General features: G+C 38.2%; 1 protein-coding gene across 3 annotated transcripts in view; it reads left to right on the forward strand.

Annotated features, from left to right (window-relative positions):
* NBAS (neuroblastoma amplified sequence) overlaps window positions 1–20,685 on the forward strand; it is a 335,385-nt gene that overhangs the window by 137,353 nt on the left and 177,347 nt on the right. For all 3 annotated transcript variants that reach the window (XM_018055620.1, XM_018055621.1, XM_018055622.1), the window contains exons 24-28: window positions 782–967; window positions 1,565–1,738; window positions 6,946–7,079; window positions 14,979–15,041; window positions 17,053–17,175. In XM_018055620.1, the coding sequence (XP_017911109.1) occupies window positions 782–967; window positions 1,565–1,738; window positions 6,946–7,079; window positions 14,979–15,041; window positions 17,053–17,175 (680 nt within the window). The remainder of the gene's footprint in view (window positions 1–781; window positions 968–1,564; window positions 1,739–6,945; window positions 7,080–14,978; window positions 15,042–17,052; window positions 17,176–20,685) is intronic.

Below are 20,685 nucleotides of genomic sequence, written 5' to 3' on the forward strand. Positions count from 1 at the left end.
AATGCTGGAGTGGTATAGAGACAGAGAAAGTGTCTCCCAGAGTTGGTCATTCATCAAGTATTTATTGAATGTCATCTATATGGGTGGCGTTGTGAAAGAAGAGGTACTGAACAGGAATATGGAAGCAAAACATTCTTTTGGGGGTAGAATGGCCTAATGAACACAGATTAATTTCACATTAATCTGTGAATTGGTGGTGGTTTAGTCACTAAGTTGTATCTGACTCTTGTGACTCTTATGGACTGTAGCCTGCCAGGCTCCTCTGTACATGGGATTTCCCAGGCAAGAATATTGGAGTGGGTTGTCATTTCCTTCTCCAGGGAGTCTTCCCCACCCAGGAATCAAACCTGCATCTCCTGCAGGCAGATTCTTTACCACTGAGGCACCAGGGGAAGCCCATTATCACTTATTGTTAATATCTATGGTTCCCCCCACCAGCGCCCCCCCTCCCTCCGCCAAGCTTGTTAATGTTTTGAGAACTAAGTAGGCAAATACATGTAAAACAGCTCTGAAAACTATAATGCTCTCTGAATTGAAGGTGATTGTCTTTTATTTTTATTTTCAGTATTTCTTGCAGATTATTTGATTGTGTTGAAGCAGTTTGGTGCTAGTATGTTTTGTAAAGAAGTCTAATGTTTTTGTACTAAATAAGAATATTAGTGATAATGTGATTTTATATAAAATAACTGTAAGAGTTAGATTCTATACTGGAGCTTTTACTTTAGAAAATATGTGAAAGAAAGACATAAAACTCAGACTTACTGTCTCCTTTCCCTTTTAGGTTGACTGTGCATTGTCGCTTATTCGACTTGGAATGGAGCGGAATATTCCTGGCTTGCTGGTTCTCTGTGATAATTTGGTTACTCTGGAAGCATTGGTTTATGAAGCTGGGTGTGATTTAACCCTAACCTTGAAAGAACTGCAGCAGATGAAAGACATTGAAAAACTAAGATTATTGATGAATAGTGTAGGTTTGATTTTAAAAGCTTCTTTTTCAAGCGTTCCCTGTGTACTTTGATGAATGTGTATCTCAAAGCCAAAAGATGTAGTAGCCGTCAAACCAGAGAACTTAGTCGATAAAGGAAGGCTTCTTGACTTAAAAAAAAAAAAATTAAATTTTATGAATAAATTCCTGAAGGCTTCCGAAACCTTTTTGGCTGTTTTTGTACCTTCTTTGCCCTTCATTCATGCTTATCTATAAATGACTGTTCCCCCCCCGCCCCGCCCAGCTAGGCATATTTAAAGTAGCTGTCATTCTAGTAATCATGTTTCTAAGTCTGTCATTATGCTGGGCTTGGGCTGTGAGGGTCCTCCAGTGTGTTCATGGCACTAAGGAGATGACTACAATGCTCTTGCTGTTGTCTCTGCCAGCCCCAGACAGCAGGTGATTCTCCTGCTGCCTCTTGGGTCCTTATGAGGCATGAACTGGAGTGTCTGTTTGGGAAAGTGTTGGCTTTCCATTGTTTGTGAGCCTGGTTATCTTTGATCTTTATGACTTGTCTGTTATTACCAGGTTTTAATATTTAACTTGACATGTGTGTGTTTTGGTGAAATGCATTTTCAGTGTTCTGAGGACAAGTATGTGACAAGTGCCTACCAGTGGATGGTTCCCTTTCTTCATCGCTGTGAGAAGCAGTCTCCTGGAGTGGCTAATGAGCTGCTAAAGGAATATTTAGTAACTCTAGCAAAAGGGGACTTAAAGTTACCCCTGAAGATATTTCAGCATTCCAAGCCTGATGTAAGTAGAAACGTCTTCAAAATCTCTGTACATTTTCCCCTTAAGAATTATGTTTTATTTACAAAATTTGTAATACTCGGCCTTGCAAGGAATTTCTCTTCAAACCAGAAGAAGTGGTTGTCATTTTATTCTTTAAAAGTGTTTTATAAATTGAGTCCAAAAATATTTTGAAAGTTCATCAAATGATGTTTATCTTGATTGATATACTCGATGTGTATTGACTTTCTACTATATTGTGGAAAAGGCATTACCAAAAAGTCTTAATAGTTAAAAGATAATGAATTCTTACCATAGGTAGGCATTTTTCAAGTATTAACTTATTTAATCTTTGTAATAATCCTAGGAAGTAGATATGTTTATTATATTAATATTACAGGAAAAGAAAATTATGATATAGAGTGGTTAGGCAGTTGCCCAAAGTCAAGGTAAGGAGAGGAACTTAGGTTCAAACATAAATTTTCTAATTTTCCAGATATGTTCTTAACTCTTGTGCTTTACTGTAATACCAATAGAAGAAGAAAAGATTTCTGCCCTTGAAGACCTTCAAAATATTTATTAAGTTCTTTAGGATCTCATAAGGAGATCTTTTGATTATTCTAAGATAACTCTACATTTGCTCAAGACTGATCTACCTGTCTGTCTAGCTGTGTGTCTGTCTTTCTATAGGGCTCACATACTTGTTCAGATTCACTGGTGGTAAGTTGTTTTCTTAAACGAAGCATACTTTTGTAATATAAGTAACCTCTTAATTTAGCCATGAATAAAATATGCTGTTTCAAGGGATTAGTGGCTCCTTTTCCATTGGAGGGACTCAAGCAGAATGGCATAGTCCTCTGAGACACTAACTTTGTAGTGAGAGTTAAAGCCTCAGCTTGTGGTTTGAGCAGAAGCCCTTGAAGGCCTCCTCCAGTCCTAAATTCTAATTGGATGTTCTTCTTGTACTGCCTTTGTTAGCAATCTGAAGTCCTCTAAGGTGTATGGTGATAGACCAGTGTAATAAAGACAGAAAGGAAAGCATTGCTTACTTAAGCTCATGCAGTTTTTGGTTTCTGGAAGGCTTGTTTGTCAGAGATGTCTCTGTTTATTGACTATTTAAAGTTTTCCGTCTTCTCATAAGCACCTTCCACTTAGTATTCTGATTTTAAGTTTGGGGTGGCGTACTGTGAGCCAAGGGTGGGTTGCTTATGACAGCAGAATGCTATGTGAGAAGCAGGATGGATTGAATATGAATGTTTTATGAGGAAGAAAGAAGTGACTTTAAATTCTTTCCAGTAATCTTGTTTGTGATCCTTCTTCTTTACAGAGTCTTGTAAATCCTTTGTATATAGTCAGCTTTTTGTTGTTTTTACTTGGCGATTTAGCATGTGCCTTTTGAATAAAACATATAACCATTTGTTTTTGTTGAAATTTGTCAACATCAAAGCAGAGAACAGTGGTGTTTGCTGGGCTCTTCCTTTCCCGTCTGCTCTGTCTCTGTTTCTGTCAGCGTTATCTTTCTGTAATGCAAATTTGTTCATGTCACGATCTGTGCGCAGTCTCTGGTGACCTATCATTGTCCGCAGGGTAAGTGTTGGGCTGTGGTAAGTGGTGTAGAAAGTTCTTTGGGGTCTACTGTTAGTCTGCCTCTTCGGCCTCATTTCCCTCCACGAAGGCGCTCGTTTACTCACACTACTCACCTTTTCACTCTGTCAGGTTCTTTCATGTCTTTTTATGTTCTTTGAGGATGTTTCCTTTGCTTGGGATAATCAAGCCCCTTTCCATCACTTAGAGCTTCCCCAGTGACTCAGATAGTAAAGAATCCGCCTGCAATGCAGGAGACCTGGGTACAATCCCTGGAACGGGAAGATCCCCTGGAGGAGAGCATGGCAACCCTTTCCAGTATTCTTGCCTGGAGAATCCCATGGACAGGGGAGCCTGGCGGGCTGTAGTCCACAGGGTCACAGAGTCAAGCACAACTAAGTGACTAACACTTTCGCTTCTTTTAATTATAAATCCCTACTACAGTCAAGATCCCGTTGTCATTTATCCAATGATTCTGATGGAAAATCAGTGTTATGTACAAGTAATTTCCACTCTTGTTTTGCTGTGCCCCCACCTTTCTCATATGGGGATTGAGCTATTTCAGGTTTCAAAGAGACTGGCATATTTCCAGTTCTCCAGTACTCATAGGGTCTGACTCTTGGGGGTCCAGAGTAGAACACTGGATACTTCCTTGGCCCTTCTTGAACATCCGAGACTGTATCCCAGCAGTGGGGACACAGGCGATTGTCTGCTTAAGGGTATAAACTCTCAGCTGCAGTTTCGTGCTGGGCTTGGACTCACACTCCTTAGGAAGTTGAAAAGTGCCTCTGGGCCTGTGCTGTTCAGTATAGTGGCCACTAGCCATGTATGGTTATGTAAATTAAAATGGAAAACTCAGTTACTCAGTCCCACTAGTTTTTTTATGCTATTTGCAGTATTTTATAATTACAAACCCAGCTACAATGTCCATATTTATTTTGTGTTGTTGTCGTATCTGTATCTTCAGGGTATATTCCTACAAGGGGATCCTGGGCTCTAAGGGTTAGGTTGTGTTGGTATTACTGCATTTCTTTTCAGATAGGTTATTCCGATTTACATTTCCACCAGCAAGGCATGAGCATGGCTCTTTCTCCACAACTTTGCAGACAGAATATGTTGTCATATTTAAAAAATTTTTGCCACCACGATGGGTGAAAAATGGCATTTCAGTGTTGTTTTAATTTGTACTTCTCTGAATATGTGTGGATTTGATCATTTTTTCTTGTGCTTGACAGGCATTGTCATTTTTGTGAATTGTCCATTCCTACCTTTTTTCTGTTGCTCAGTCTTTTTTCCAATTTTCACTTGGATTTTTGTCTCCTTGTGCCTTAACTTTTAGAAATTCATGTGTATTAGTGTAATTGGTTATTTTTCTGTGGCTTCTACTGAGAAAATACCCCTCACCTAGTTGGTAGGTTATCTTTTGACTTTGTTTATGGTATATTATGTCATGCAAATTTTTTACAGTTCCTTTTATGTAAAATAAGAATAAAACCAGTACTGACTTTACAGGATTGTTTTGAGGATTTGTGAATTAATGCACATAAGGCACTTAGAAACATTACCTGGCACGCAATAGTGCTTCCCTGGTGGTTCAGATGGTAAAGAATCTGCCCACAATGCAGGAGACCTGTTCAATCCCTGGGTTGGGAAGATCCTCTGGAGGAGAGCATGGCAACCTACTCCTATATTCTGGCCTGGAGAATTCCATGGACAGAGGAGCCTGGCGGGCTACCTCCATGGGGTTGCAAAGAGTCAAACACGACTGAACGACTAAGCATAAGCACAGGCACACAATAAGAAAATGAGAAAAGTTAGCTACTTCCGTTAATTTTTACTGATGCTTTTACTGTGCCCTGTGTTGCCCCTATTTCACCAGTTTGTCACTTTAAAACCTAAGATTACTTACTCTTTGTCAAATGATGATGTCAAATTAGTGATCTATTTTGTAATACCTTGAAGAATATATATCCTGTTGCCCAACTACTTTAGAAAACTGTACTTCCCTGGTAACCTCATTGTTTCTTCTTTCCATCCTTTTCTTCTATTCATCTGTTGATATGATTTTTCTACTGAGAAAATACCCCTTTTTGGCAGCTTCTCTCTTTTTTTTTTTTGAGTTTCTATTAAAGTGTTGAAAAGCAGTAGATCTTTATTATGGAAATCATCTTAATCTTATTCTGTTGTTGTAAAGGGCTCTAAGAAAATACTTTGTCTTCTGTTTTGGAGGCAATAATACAAGCATTCTACTTGATTAATTTATTTAATTCTCACACAGTGCTATTCAGTTCAGTTCAGTCGCTCAGTCATGTCCGACTCTTTGCGACCCCATGAATCGCAGCACGCCAGGCCTCCCTGTTCATCACCATCTCCTGGAGTTCACCCAGATTCATGTCCATCGAGTCCATGATGCCATCCAGCCATCTCATCCTCGGTCGTCCCCTTCTCCTCCTGCCCCCAATCCCTCCCAGCATCAGAGTTTTTTCCAGTGAGTCAACTCTTCTCATGAGATGGCTAAAGTTTCAGCTTTAGCATCATTCCTTCCAAAGAAATCCCAGGGTTAATCTCCTTCAGAATGGACTGGTTGGATCTCCTTGCAGTCCAAGGGACTCTCAAGAGTCTTCTCCAACACCACAGTTCAAAAGCATCAATTCTTTGACACTCAGCTTTCTTCACAGTCCAGCTCTCACATCCATATATGCCCACTGGAAAAACCATAGCCTTGACTAGATGGACCTTTGTTGGCAAAGTAATGTTTTTGCTTTTGAATATGCTATCTAGGTTGGTCATAGTTTTCCTTCCAAGGAGTAAGCGTCTTTTAATTTCATGGCTGCAGTCACCATCTGCAGTGATTTTGGAGCCCCCCCAAATAAAGTCTGACACTGTTTCCACTCTTTCCCCATCTATTTCCCAGTGCTATTAGGAAAATGTTAATATCCCAGTTTTATAGATGAGAAAGGGCTTCCCCAGTGGCTCAGATGGTAAAGAATCTGCCTGCAATACAAAACAAGGCACAAATCTATTACTTTTATATCCCAGAAAACACTCTAAGAATGGCTCTTGCCCTTAGTGGCTTGCAATGGGAAAGAGATCCTAAATAACCATCTTTCTGCATCAGAAATATGGAGTATGTTTTGGGATATGAATATTATCACATTACAATGTGACTTCTTTTGAAGAAAATGTCAGTACTGTTGAGTTAAATGACTAATACTTAATGCATACTGAAAAATAGCAAGTTTGAACATCTCTGAATATTAGTTAAGGAATTTTATGTACTTTTTAAAATTGAAACATAAAATTTGGCTTTAGGGTTAGAAATGTTGTTTTTAATGAATTGCCTTTTTAATTCACTATGTTTCTTCTGTCTACTTTATCTTAAATGGGTCATAAATTAAAGAATCTGTTTTCAGCAGATGCAAGGCTTATGGGTACAAATTGTCTTTTCTCGCTGATTCTGTAATTAAAATGCAATTTCATTTGGAGTTATTAAAGACCCCAAAAGTCTGTAAGCTAAAAAAAGCCACGATTTGTTTCTGCAGCTGATTAATTGCACTATTTAATATTCTATTGACAGTGGTACTGGTATATGGCAAAACTGAATGTAAATCTATTGACATTTCACACAACATGCTTTATTTCTCTAGTTGCAGCAAAAAATCATTCCTGATCAGGACCAACTAATGGCAATAGCACTGGAGTGCATCTATAGCTGTGAACGAAATGACCAGCTTGCTCTTTGCTATGACATATTAGAATGTCTGCCACAAAGAGGATATGGGTAAGAATCCACAGTGTCCCATTTTTGTGGCTGTGTCTTTTTACTCTAACAGTTAAAATGAAAATGTTTCTTCTCTGAATGTTCATTATAGAGAATTTGGGGAATATAACATAAATAAAGAAGAAAATGAAATCATATGCAAACCTGTTGCTTCAAGATAAACACTTTTCTAATAGTGTATGAGAAGTCACTATAATTTTGTCAACCTTGATAATTATCCTTTAAAAAATAAACAATATCACTATCACCACAACAAGAAGCACTTTAAGTGGATAGACAATAATGTGTCTTTGTTTTAAAATGTGTTTCTAATTAATCTTTTCCCATGTTTTTGTGCTAGCTGTATTTCTTCTGTGAATTGTTTGTTCTTGGCCCTTGCCCTGAATAAAACTGATAAGTAATAATGTGTGAATATACATACCTCATTTTCTTTACATTTTATATTTTATTGAGATATAATTAGCATTCATCACCATGTAAGTTTAAGGTTTCAGTGTAGTTACATATGTTGTGAAATGATTACACATTTAAAATAAAAACTTTTTTTCCTTATGATGAGAACTTTTAGGATTTACTCTGTTGGTAACTTTCCAATACAACATACTTCAGTGTTAACTATAGTCATCATGTTGTATGTTATATCCCCAGTACGTATTTATCTTATAACTGAGAGTTTGTACCTTTTGGCCACCTTTATTCAGTTTCCCTTCTGGTAACCACAAATCTGACCTCTTTTTTGGTTATGTTTTTTTGTATGATACCTCCTATAAGTGGGATCATACAGTATTTGTTTTTCTCTGTCCAACATATTTCACTTTGCATAAAGCCCTCAAGGTCCTTCCATAAATGGGTAACTTCCTTCTTTTTTATGGCTGAATAGTATTCTATCATGTGTGTGTATATCACATTTTCTTTATTCTTTCCCTTTATCCTTTGATGGGTACTTAGATTGTTTCTCTATCTTGGGAATTGTAAAACATGCCACAATGAACATGGGGTACAAATATCTCTTTGATATAGTGATTTGGTTTTATTCAGATATATAACCAGAAGTGAAATTGCTAGATCATATGGTAGTGCTATTTTTAATTTTTTGAGGAATGAATATACATAACTTTTTAACTGGGCATATGTTTAAGTAGAAATTGACATAACATTCTTTTGGATCATTTTGGTGTATGCAAATCAGATTTTTATTTTCTCTTTGAAAGTCACACGACAATCATTCCTTTAATTATGCTTTTAAAGTGTAGTATATAGTATACATTTCATATCTGGAGAAGTTAAGAAAAGCCCATGGTAAAGCACTGAATGGAAAATTAGTGGGCCTGTCGCTATGCCTTTGTGATGACAGCTGAATCACTTCTGTGGACATCAGTTTCCTCACTTGCAGAATCAGCTATTTAGACAAGAAGTCCTCCTCATGCTCTATTTCTTTTTCTCCCATCTCTTTCTTCTTTGCTGTCTTTTCTTTCCAAGGAAATATTTGTTTGTGTGTGTGTGTGTAATGAATGATGAAAGTCACTGATTTTGCAACCCATTGTGAAATAATTGTTTCATGTAATCTTTTAGTTCAGTTCAGTCACTCAGTCGTGTCTGACTCTTTGCGACCGCATGGTCTGCCAGGTATCAGGCTTCCCTGTCCATCACCAACTCCTGGAGCCTACTCAAACTCATGTTCACTGTGTCTGTGATGTCATCCAACGATCTCATCCTCCATTGTCCCCTTCTCTTCCCACCTTCAATCTTTACCAGCATCAGGGTCTTTTCCAATGAGTCAGTACTTTGCATCAGGTGGCCAGAGTATTGGAGTTTCAGCATCAGCATCAGTCCTTCCAGTGAATATTCAGAACTTATTTCCTATAGGATTGACTGGTTGGATCTCCGTGCAGTCCAAGGGACTCTCAAGAGTCTTCTCTAACACCATGGTTCGAAAGCATCAATTCTTTGGTGCTCAGCTTTCTTTTTGGTCCAACTCTCACATCCATACATGACTACTGCTGGAAAAACCATAGCCTTGACTAAATGGACCTTTGTTGGCAAAGTAATGTCTCTGCTTTTTAATATGCTGTCTAGGTTGATCATAGCTTTTCTTCCAAGGAGTAAGAGTCTTTTAATTTCATGGCTGCAATCACCATCTGCAATGATTTTGGAGCCCAAAATAAGTTTCTCACTGTTGCCATTGTTTCCCCATCTATTTGCCATGAAGTGATGGGATCTGATGCCATGATCTTTGTTTTCTGAATGTTGAGTTTTAAGCCAACTTTTTCACTCTCCTCTTTCGCTTTCACTTTCTGCCATAAAGCAGAAAGTCTGGTGTCATCTTTAATAGTACTGAAATCACATGAAAAATTGATGGGGAAGGAATACTCACGTACTAACAAAGTATTACCTTTAGCAGATTTTTTTATACTTTATTTTGTAATTTCATAAGGGAAATTTATAGAGTTTAAGTCTGACTATTGTCACATTTGATCAAGTTATCAGAAATGGCATCACTTAGAATCAGATAGCCTGGCGGTATGTGCCTCCTCGTGAGAAGCAGTATGAAGTAAAATTATTTACCCTGAATCTAATCAATACTTTAAGCTGGACTTCTAATTTACAGTAAATGTAGGGAATAGGAGAAAAAGTTAAAACCTTGAAGAAAAAACCAGATAAATACAGACTGAGATATTCTAGAGGTCAGGTTGTCTTCAGTTTGAAAAGTCTGTGTCGTGAATAAAAACAGATTGGTGGGGGTGAGGGAGAGCTATTCTGAAATTAAGGTGTCCAAGGGAACGTAATCCCCTTCTAATCTATAACCATAAAATAATGTTATGTACTAATTAAAATGAGGGTACTGGGCGACTTGTAATAGACAAGCAAGTGTGGGCTTCTCTCCTTCCCCATCCTTGGATACCTGTCTTCATAGATCATGTTTTTTTTTTTTCTTCTCAACTTTGTCTGTGTCCTTTAAAATATAATACTCATATTGTTTACTGATTTTCCAGCTTCAGATGATTATTGACTTTGTTTTATGGAAGCCTACCCTGCCCCCATACCTACTTCTCCTAACCATTTTCTCAGTGTAGTTGAAGAGATATTTTTATCATTGTGATTATGTATATACTGTTTACACAGAGCTAGTTATGATTGCATTTCCTTTTTATGCATTTTTTTTCTTGGATTGAATAATGTCCTTGTCATTGTTTCCATTTATTTCCCTCACTCTTCTGACAGAAGTGTAAAACTCCTTTTCAAGGTCAAAAATACCTAGTAATCTTTCCTGTCTCTTTTCACACTCTCTCTTACTTCAGAGAAACATCTTAGAGTTGTCTTTTCTTTTCCTCTCATATGGATTAATTCTTTACTCTGCTGTACATTGGTCATCTCTCCTCTGTTGTTATGTTGCATTTCTGGGGTTGTTATCTTCTCTTTTCTTTACTTATTCCCTCACTTTGATAGAACACAGTCTTGAATAGTTTCTTGTCAAAAAACACATAGAGGCATTCTTTTTTTAAGACTGTTCCATGTCAGAAAAATATCATAGTTGCATCCTTACACTTGGAAGGCTTAGCTTGCATGGAAATCTGGGTTAATGATCCTTTTGCTTATGAGTTTTGGAGGCATCAATGTTGGCGAGAAGTCCAGGGCCATTGTATGGCTTTTTTTCCTCCTCTTTTGGAATCCTTCAGTACCTACCCTTCATCTCTAATGTTCTGAAATATCATAAGGATGTATTTTATTGTGAATCTAGGTTTATCATTATATAGTGTGTTCCAACCTGGAGACTCATGTCCTTCAGCCTATTCTTTCTTATATTTTTTTCGTGTTATGTTTCTTTGATTAGTTTATTTGCATGCCCTTCTCTTTTTCTTTTTTGCACATTTTAAATTTACTGCCTTTTTTGTTATTTTTTCCCTACATTTTGATCTCTCATTATATGGTCTGGGAAATTTCTGCAATTTTATCTTCTAATCCTTACTTTGAATTTTAAATTTTGTTTGGCTTTCTTAAATTCCAAGAATTTTTCCTTATTCACTGTAAAACAAAAAAACATCCTACTCTTTTTTTCACAGATGCATAAACCCCCTTCTGTACACCCTGCCTTACCCTTATCCCACCATGATCTTTGATTTTTCATATTTTGTTTGTTTGCATCTCTGCTTTTATTGTGAGATCCTTTCTTCCATATCTAATGATTCTTGACCATTAATTGATATCTAATAAGTAATAATTGCTATCTTATTGGATAATATCTGATTGCATGCCTTGTGACAAGCTGAAGGCTTTTCATTATAGGGGTCCTTAGGAAATTGCCTTATTTTGTGAGCAGCTAGATTGTCAGTCTTGTTTTAGTTTTGATTTCTGGAGGGTAGGGTAACCTTACATTCTGTCTATTGTGTTACAGAAATGTTGGGTGGTTCGTAGATCCTGATTGTTGATCTCTTTTCATTAAGAGTTGAAGTACCGACCCCAAGAAGGAATCAAGGCAAATAGCCTTGTTCCTGATAAAGCTAAATGGAGACTGTACTAGTGGTTAATATTTCCCTTCCTCAGTCCAGGTTTAGGGAATCTTCATATAGAAAGAACTGGAGAAGAAAATGACAATCCACTCCAGTGTTCTTGCCTGGAGAATCCCAGGGATGGGGGAGTCTGGTGGGCTTCTGTCTGTGGGGTCGCACAGAGTCAGACATGACTGAAACGACTTAGCAGCAGCAGCAGCATATAGAAAGAAAAGGTATAATCACTGGGAGGACTCAGCATCTGTTTATTACCGAAAACTGTACTGATGGGACCACAGGTTTCTTCACATCTTTGGTGAAGAGAGCAGGTCTACCTCTGGGAACCATGGGGGTTCAGTAGGCAGCACAGGGCTGGTAATGTGGATTGTCTTAACAATTTTTTGGCAAAATATCATTCAGTTCAGTTCAGTCGCTCAGTCGTGTCCGACTCTTTGCGACCCCATGAACTGCAGCATGCCAGGCCTCCCTGTCCATCACCAGCTCCTAGAGTTCACTCAGACTCACGTCCATCGAGTCAGTGATGCCATCCAGCCATCTCATCCTCTGTCGTCCCCTTCTCCTCCTGCTCCCAATCCCTCCCAGCATCAGATTTTTTTCCAGTGAGTCAACTCTTCGCATGAGGTGGCCAGAGTATTGGAGTTTCAGCTTTAGCATCATTCCTTCCAAAGAAATCCCAGGGTTGATCTCCTTCAGAATGGACTGGTTGGATCTCCTTGCAGTCCAAGGGACTCTCAAGAGTCTTCTCCAACACCACAGTTCAAAAGCATCAATTCTTCGGCACTCAGCCTTCTTCACAGTCCAACTCTCACATCCATACATGACCACTGGAAAAACCATAGCCTTGACTAGATGGACCTTTGTTGGCAAAGTAATATCTCTGCTTTTGAATATACTATCTAGGATTGTCATAACTTTCCTTCCAAGGAGTAAGCGTCTTTTAATTTCATGGCTGCAGTCACCATCATATTACTCAGACATAAAAAGGAACACACTTGAGTCAGTTCTGATGAGGTGGATGAACCTAGAACCTATTATACAGAATGGAGTGAGTCAAAAAGAGAATGATAAATGTCGTATTCTAACACATATTCGGAATCTAGAAAAATGGTTCTGAAGAATTTACTTACAGGGCAGCAGTGGAGAAACATGGAGAATAGACTTATGGACATGGGGAGAGGGGAGGAGAGGGTGAGATGTATGGAAAGAGTAATATGGAAACTTGCATTGCCATATGTAAAATAGATAGCCAAGGGGAATTTGCTGTATGGCTCAGGAAACTCAAACAGAAGCTCAGGGGCTGTGTATCAACCTAGATGGGTGGAATGGGGAGGGAAATGGGAGGGAGGTTCCAAAGGGAGGGGATACATGTATACCTATGGCTGATTCATGTTGAGGTTTGACAGAATACAACAAAATTCTGTAAATTAATTATCCTTCAATTAAAAAAAAAAAAGAATCCACCCACAATGTGGGAGACCTGGGTTTGATCCCTGGGTTGTGAAGATTCCCTGGAGAAGGGAAAGGCTACCCACTCCAGTATTCTGGCCTCGAGAATTTTATGGACTGTATAGGCCAGGGGTTCACAATGAGTTGAACACAACTGAACGACTTTCAGTTTCACTGTAATGAAGGGATGAGTATATTTGTTTTCAGAGAGTGTGTAGGCTAAGAAATGCCGTGTGTGTGTGTGTGTGTGTGTGTGTGTGTGTGTGTCCAAAAGCTTTTTTCCAATTTCAGATTAATGGTTTCTGATCTAACAGACTTTAAAAAATTTTTTTGGTAAACAGGCACAAAAAGCATGATACTCTTCTGTTGTTCCATTTATTTCTTAATGATTGTATTTCATTATTGTAATTTTCTAAGTAATTTCAATTATAAATTAGTCTAGCATTAAAGTACAGGCCTTCAGAATATTTACTCTGGTTCTTCTTGCTCCTAGTGCCAAGTTTGTCAGTTTACATTCTCTTAGTGATTAGTTTATTTTCAGTGATTAAATGGTTTTGTTTACCAAATGGTTAACCATATATTTATTCACTATTTAGGATATTAGATTCTTGTGTGTCTTACCTAGACTGCACATTCCACCTGACTGAAAAAATTCTTTAGTCATTATATTCTTGAATGTCATTCACAAAGGAAGAACACTGAATTCTGAAAATCAATGAGAAACATTTATTGTAGAGCTACAAAATGATAATTTAAGAATATTGTTTCTGAATGAGTGTGTTAATTGAAGACAAATGATCTTTTGTTTTTGAAGGACTTTAAGTGGAATATACCCTAATTTATCACTCCAGTCCAAGGCTGAAAACTCAGTTTAAAAAGATAGTATAATCTTTGTAAATTGCATGAAATAATTGCCATATAGATTTAGACCAGGACAAATTGACAGATTTAAAAATAGTGAGGCTTTGGTGTTCAAGGTAGGTCACTTTTAATTTTCCAAGGCAAGATGAGATTTTTATTTGGTTTTCTTATCAGATCATAAGATCTTGCTGGAATTCAGCCAGATCATTGGTTGGAAGGCATCAGAGTGTACCGAGTAGTTGTTCTCAGTTGAGAGCTGTCCCTGCAAGGTTGGGACACAGAGTTGCAGAGGGTGGCTGGGGGCTTTATAGCAGTTGCTTAACTTTTCTGCCGTATTCCTTTCACTTGCATGTGTGTTGTACTGAAGTAAGTCCATCCTGCCAGCCGTGTTTTTATTAATTTATGATCCTTTTCATGGTGATGTTGCTCCTAGTCTCCCATCTGATTTTTTCCTGAGAGAGAGTTTGCTTGTTATCTCAACTCCCCGGTAGGAGTTATCTATATGATGACTATGTACTTCTCCTTCACTTTAAAATATTCTGGTGGAGTCAGTGTGAATGATGAGATGTAATAGACCCTTGAGTATATAGAATCCTAATGGGCATGTCCTGTGAGTCACAGGTGGTGTAGACAGGACCAGGACAAAGCCACTGTGCAGAGCCTTGGCTCCCAATCTATTTTATTGTTTAAAAAAAAAAACCAGAAATAAATGATAGCTTTATTCTGTATCATTTCTTTAAAGAAAGACTACAGTTGATTTATAATTCTTTTTTGCTTTTCATCAGAACTGAACTAAAAATCTTTAGGAAAATAGTTACCCATGTCTCACTAATCTTTAATGGAAAATACGTTCTGTTCTAGTATTTTTTATCTTAATCTCTTTTGAGTTATGAAAGATGCTGAATGAGTGTAGGAGATGAGACTGACATTTTTACTTGGACAGTATGACACACTTTTATGTATTAATGTCCAAGGGAAACATCAGTTTTTTGTTTGTTTGTTTGTTTTTAAACTTGAGTTTGGTATTTTAGGTAAAAAGCTACTCCTAAAACCTAATTTAAATTCTTTTATCTTTATCCTTCAGTCAAAAAACAGAGGTTACCACAGCGCTTCATGACATGGTAGACCAACTGGAGCACATTCTCAGGTGAGAAAACTGAGTCTGGTTCTATGCTGATTAAAGACATCTGTCCAAGAAATGTTACATTAAATATGCCCAGTGGTCATTTCTACTTTGGTCTCATATTTGTTTGATTCTCCTAGGAGTGAATGAATCTCATACTAGCTTATCTCAGCAGAATGCTGCAGTAGTGGAAACCTGAACTTTGAAGACTAGTAGAAGTGTGTTCACATCTAGGTGTTGTCACTTACCAGCTGTGTGACCTTTGAGCCTATGGTTTTCTTAGCTGTAATACCTATAATATCTAACTAATGAGATATGAAATTAATATTATATTAAGGGCTCCCCTTGTGGCTAGGGCGGTAAAGACTCCACCTGCAATGCGGGAGACCTGGGTTCGATCCCTAGGTTGGGAAAATCTCCTGGAGAAGAGAAAGGCTACCCACTCCAGTATTCTGGCCTGGAGAGTTCCAGTCCCTGGGGTCGCAGAGAGTGGGGCATGACTTAGTGACTTTCACTTTCACTTTAAGCTTTTAAAGTACCTCACACTTAGTGGGTAAATAAGAAATATTAGTTCCTTCAGCAGTTGTTACTTGTACCAGCAAACAGTGTTTATTTTGCCCCTTAGTTTCCTTTTTTTGGGGTATACTACATTTGATTGAATATTTGGATTATAGTAGTAACTAGCAATATTCTTTACTGTGAAAATGAAATATTAAGCTCTTTTGGAGACTGAAAATCTCCAAGTTGCTATTCAGAAAGTGTAATATTGTTTACTAGTGTTCATTTTTATATTTATATATAATGTGCTTGTATGTAAGTTTTAAATATTTACATAAAATTAAACTTTAGGAGTAATAAACTTTGCTCTTCCAATATACAATTGTGGAAATTATAAATAATAACCTCATTTGATAATGTAAGTGTAAGTATTTGGAATCTACTAATTTGATGTCTCTCTCCTCCCCACAGCCTCTCTGAAAAATTGAGCATAGTTTGAACAAAACTTAATTTGTTAAGTCAATATAGATTCATTCCTTACAAATCTACATGGTTTCCTTTATTTCCCTAATGAAGTGGGAAGGAGCTTTCCCAAAGAGATACAGTATAATAAACAATGTATTTCATAAAAAGTTATTACTGCATGATAAACAGTATTTATTTCACCACATGTTCCTGGATGTAACCATGAATTGTGTTCATAGTCAAATTATGCTCTCAGTACCTCAGGCAAACAGTAGCACCCTGTAGGTTTCTGGATGATTCAGAAGTCTTTCACTGTTCACCTTAATTTACTAACCTCTTAAAAGGAAAGCTTTTCATTCTTGTTCTGGTTTTGCCTCATAGCCATTAATAGCTGATAAATGTTTAGTGTGTATAATGTCAGGTGACATGACCCATTAAACTTACCTTTATGCAGAGTTATTGAATGTCATCTGACCTTTAATTCATAAATGTGAGATTTGGTGAGAACAAGGTGTGTATACAGGGCTGATGATTATGGAATAAGATATCCTAAGAAGATCCATATAAGAACAGGAACCTTATTTATTTGTTTATAGAGTGGATTCCTGAGGAAGATTGAGCCTTGTGGTGTTTCTGTGGTTTTCCAACTCTAAAATCCTTTGCTTATTGCTTTTCTAGCAGCCTTGCCTATAACAAAATACTAGGGTTGTTAAGAGTTAAAGCTGGGTATTGTAATGATAGATTTGGCTTATTTTGCTGACTTAATGCTTTTAGAGTACAGCAAAATTGTGAAAAAGATTTTGAGATAAGGATATGCCAGGGTTTTAAAAAAATGTTAACTTATCCCAAGAATATTGTAATAAAAGTCAGTAGGAGAAATAAAATTTGGTATATAGTTATTAGGTTTTCTTTGGCTAAGAATTAATGTAATGTGTAAAATTGGGTCATTCCCTGTGCTACTTTTTTATTTTTTTTTAAGTACTTTAACCTAAGTGCTACTTGTATGTTCAACGTTCTTAGAGCTGTTTTGTTTGGTAGCAAAGCATATTTAAAAGTTCTTTTTTACTTACAGTGTGTCAGAGATTTTGGAGAAACATGGACTTGAGAAGCCAATTTCCTATGTTAAAAATACTCAGTCTAGCTCAGAAGAGGCACGCAAGCTGATGGTTAGGCTGACTAGGCACACCGGTCGAAAGTGAGTAATAAACACAATTAATTGATAATTGTGCATGATTAGAAACAAGTACTGCATTTTTGTTTTTTTCTTTTTCTGACTTCATTGGGTTATAATTGACCAATAATAAATTGCACATATAAAGTATAGAACCTGATAAGTTTTGATCCACGTGTGAAGAAAGCTGAGAGTCAAAGAATTGATGCCTTTGAACTGTGGTGTTGGAGAATACTCTTGAGAGTCCCTTGGACTGCAAGGAGATCCAACCAGTCAATCCTATAGGAGATCAGTCCTGAATATTCATTGGAAGGACTGATGCTGAGGCTGAAACTCCAGTACTTTGGCCACCTCATGCGAAGAGTTGACTCATTGGAAAAGACCCTGATGCTGGGTGGGATTGGGGGCAGGAGGAGAAGGGGATGACTGCCGCGGCCAGCACAAGCAAGAGTCGCACCTGCACAGGGAGAGAACGGAGCGTCCCCGCTAAGAAAAATAAGAGAGAGACAAAAGATGGGGTTGAGAAGATCAGACCAAAATGGCTGATGCCTTCCTTTATTGTGCTGCAGTATATATAGGATAAAGTACGTGACTTCTGACATTCACAAGATTGTTCTTAATCTCCAAATACAATCACAAGACCCTTACCGTTGTGTACATCACAAATAGATAATCTATCTTCTATCAATAAGCTAATCTATCTTCTATGAAATGTTGCAAGAACCAAACGTCCTGGAGCCTTAAGGGTAATAAATTCTTCAGGGGGGCGGGACAGGGAGCTTAGGAACATGTCCTAGGGCTCTGCATAACGCCGAGCAGCTCCCAAGACTTAACCCTTCACGGGCAGTCCCCCGCAGCTCCCCTCTCTTTATTTTTTAAAAGCTCCATAAGATGTCGGTGTTGCAACATTTTTTTATGTATTAAAACTCTCATATGTAGAAATTCTTTAACAATACTACGAATAAGACAAGGAGCTAGACAAATTATGATAAGCACAACAGTCAGAACCGCGCCCACAGCAATTATGCTTCGCCACAGTGAATGAAGGTTAGGGAGGTTAGAAAATAAATTTTGTAAAAAATTATCAACAGTATCAGCTATATTCAAAGTAGCTTTTGGAGAATTTTCAATATTAAGAATTTCATTATGCAATTGCAATAGATCTAAAGACACATTAGTATTAAACCATACTCCTTGTAGATGTTTTTTCACCTTATCCCACGGGAAATCAGATGCATTATAAGCCTTTTTTGTAACACAAATCCACTTATAATTAGCATGACATTGGATTTTCATGCGGAAACTAATGCTCTGAACTTGTTCTCCTAGAACTCTAACCACATCATATAAAGCTGATAATCTATCTTCTATTTTTCTATCTATATCTTCTTGTGTTCCCATTACTTTAGTAACATTATATGACAAGGAATCTACAGTATGAGCAGCTTGAATGGATTGTGCTAAAGATACAGAAGCGGTGACAGCATTTGCTATAGGGTGATTAAAGATACTATACCCAGAACAATCAGGCTCACACTTCTTTCAGTGCGGCTAAGAGCCGTGTTAATGCGTTGTAGTAATTCTAAAGCAGTCTCGTCATACCAAGCTTTCAGTTATTTCAACAGGTAACATTACAAAAGCAGGTTGTTTTACTATTATAACTTGTTCTCCTTTGGCAACACCTCTTATGCAATTGGTAAGTATGCAATTAGAACAATTTAAATGATAAATATTCAATGACAGTGTTATTTCCATATGGCCTTGTATCAGCATAAATGGGTAAGGGACACAAGCTCGGGGATATAAAAATCCCGTAACTCCTACATTACCATATTTGTTCCCACTAGTATTGGGTTGTAAATATAGACTATTGCCATGACCAAAAGCAGCCAAAAGTTTCCACAGTTCTGTTTGATATACTTGAGCAGTGTTTACAGAGAAAATGGGTGGATGCTGTCCTCGATATTCAGGGAAATCAGGTGTTCCCCCAGGTGCCCAATCCCATAAAAGGGTGGCATCGGCGTTGTTGATGTTGTACACTGACGCAACCCGGGCTCGACATAAAGTCTAAGGAGTGTCTATTCCTATGCCGATGCTTAGATGTTTGTCGCAAAACGGAATGTCGAGAGGTCCGGTTCCGTCACGGTACGATCTTTTTCCGGTTTTTTCATCAATGCCAGAAATAGTCACTCGAGGATAAGATATATCAGCTGACACCTGTATACAGTGAGGATGTTGTGATTGATAAGAAAAGCACATAGGATATTGTGTAGTAAGACCATAAAAAGAGATATTAGCTTGCTGGGGAGAAATATGAATATCTGATTTTCCTCCCAAAAGACTTGTATCATTGACATAGACAGGTACTACTTCTTTATCCCATCCTAATGATTGAATCGTAGGTGGATCTGGAATGTATGCCCAAAAAGCCGCAGCCGCCCCGTTTTGTATCCGCTGTAACAATAATAATAACATGATCAGTATATTGGTAGGCGTCACCGGAGGTTGTACATGAGCCTCATTCTGAGCATATCGCATCAACGCCTCAATCTGCCTTTGGGTAGGCAGCTCACTCGTGGGCTCGCTCAGTGTCATGTGGTGCATTTGATGTGTCAGGGAGTTCCTCCGCCGCGCGTACCAGCCTCTCCGGGATCCAGCGCGGCGCTTCGGCATCCATCAATGCGTAGCTCAAGTTCTGGTCGTGCCTCGGTAACATTTTGCACCCAATAGGCGTCAGAGGACCCGAAGCCTCTTTCTTGACGATCTCGGTTAATTGTTTTTCCTTGTATAACTAATGGAACTAAAAGAAGTTGAGCTATACGTTGTCCTGCATTAATCACAATAATTTTGTTAGTAGCGGAGGCTAATATTTTTATCTCTCCTGTATAATCAGAGTCAATCACACCAGGATGAATAAGTATTCCTTTTAAAGACGCACTGCTGCGCCCTAAAAGCAATCCAGCAGTTCCTGGAGGTAAAGGCCCAAACACTCCTGTGGCAAGGGTTTGAACCCCCATCTCGGGTGTTAATACTGTGTAGGAGGTGGCACAGAGGTCCAATCCTGCGCTGCCTCTTGTGGCTCGACAGAGGTCTGCAATGGTTCTTTTGGAACCTGCAGTGTTGCCCCATAACATTGTTTCGGGGCCAGGGGCTGGCCCCTCACCCAGTTTCCCGAAACCGGGGGTAAAGGATTACCTTGAACATGCGTTTTGGAACGACAATCCCGTGCCCAATGCTTTCCTTTTTTACATCGTGGGCACAAATTAGGAGTGTTAGCAGGGATTTGTTGTTTTTGAGGGCACACTGCAGCCCGATGGCCAGGTTGACCACAAACAAAGCAACCCGAATTACCTGACTTTTGATATCCTTTCTTGTTCTTGGCTTGTTGCTGAAAAAGTACCTCTTTAATGCTTTTTCCTTGTAATGCCGCTGCCATAGCAATGCCTTGCATGTAGGAGGGTCCAATATCAGTACAAATGCGAATAAAATCAGACAGATCTCCCTTTTTTCTATAAGGTCGTAAAGCAGCTTGAC

Source organism: Capra hircus, chromosome 11 (genome assembly GCF_001704415.2).
Source record: "Capra hircus breed San Clemente chromosome 11, ASM170441v1, whole genome shotgun sequence".
Lineage (NCBI taxonomy): Eukaryota > Metazoa > Chordata > Mammalia > Artiodactyla > Bovidae > Capra > Capra hircus.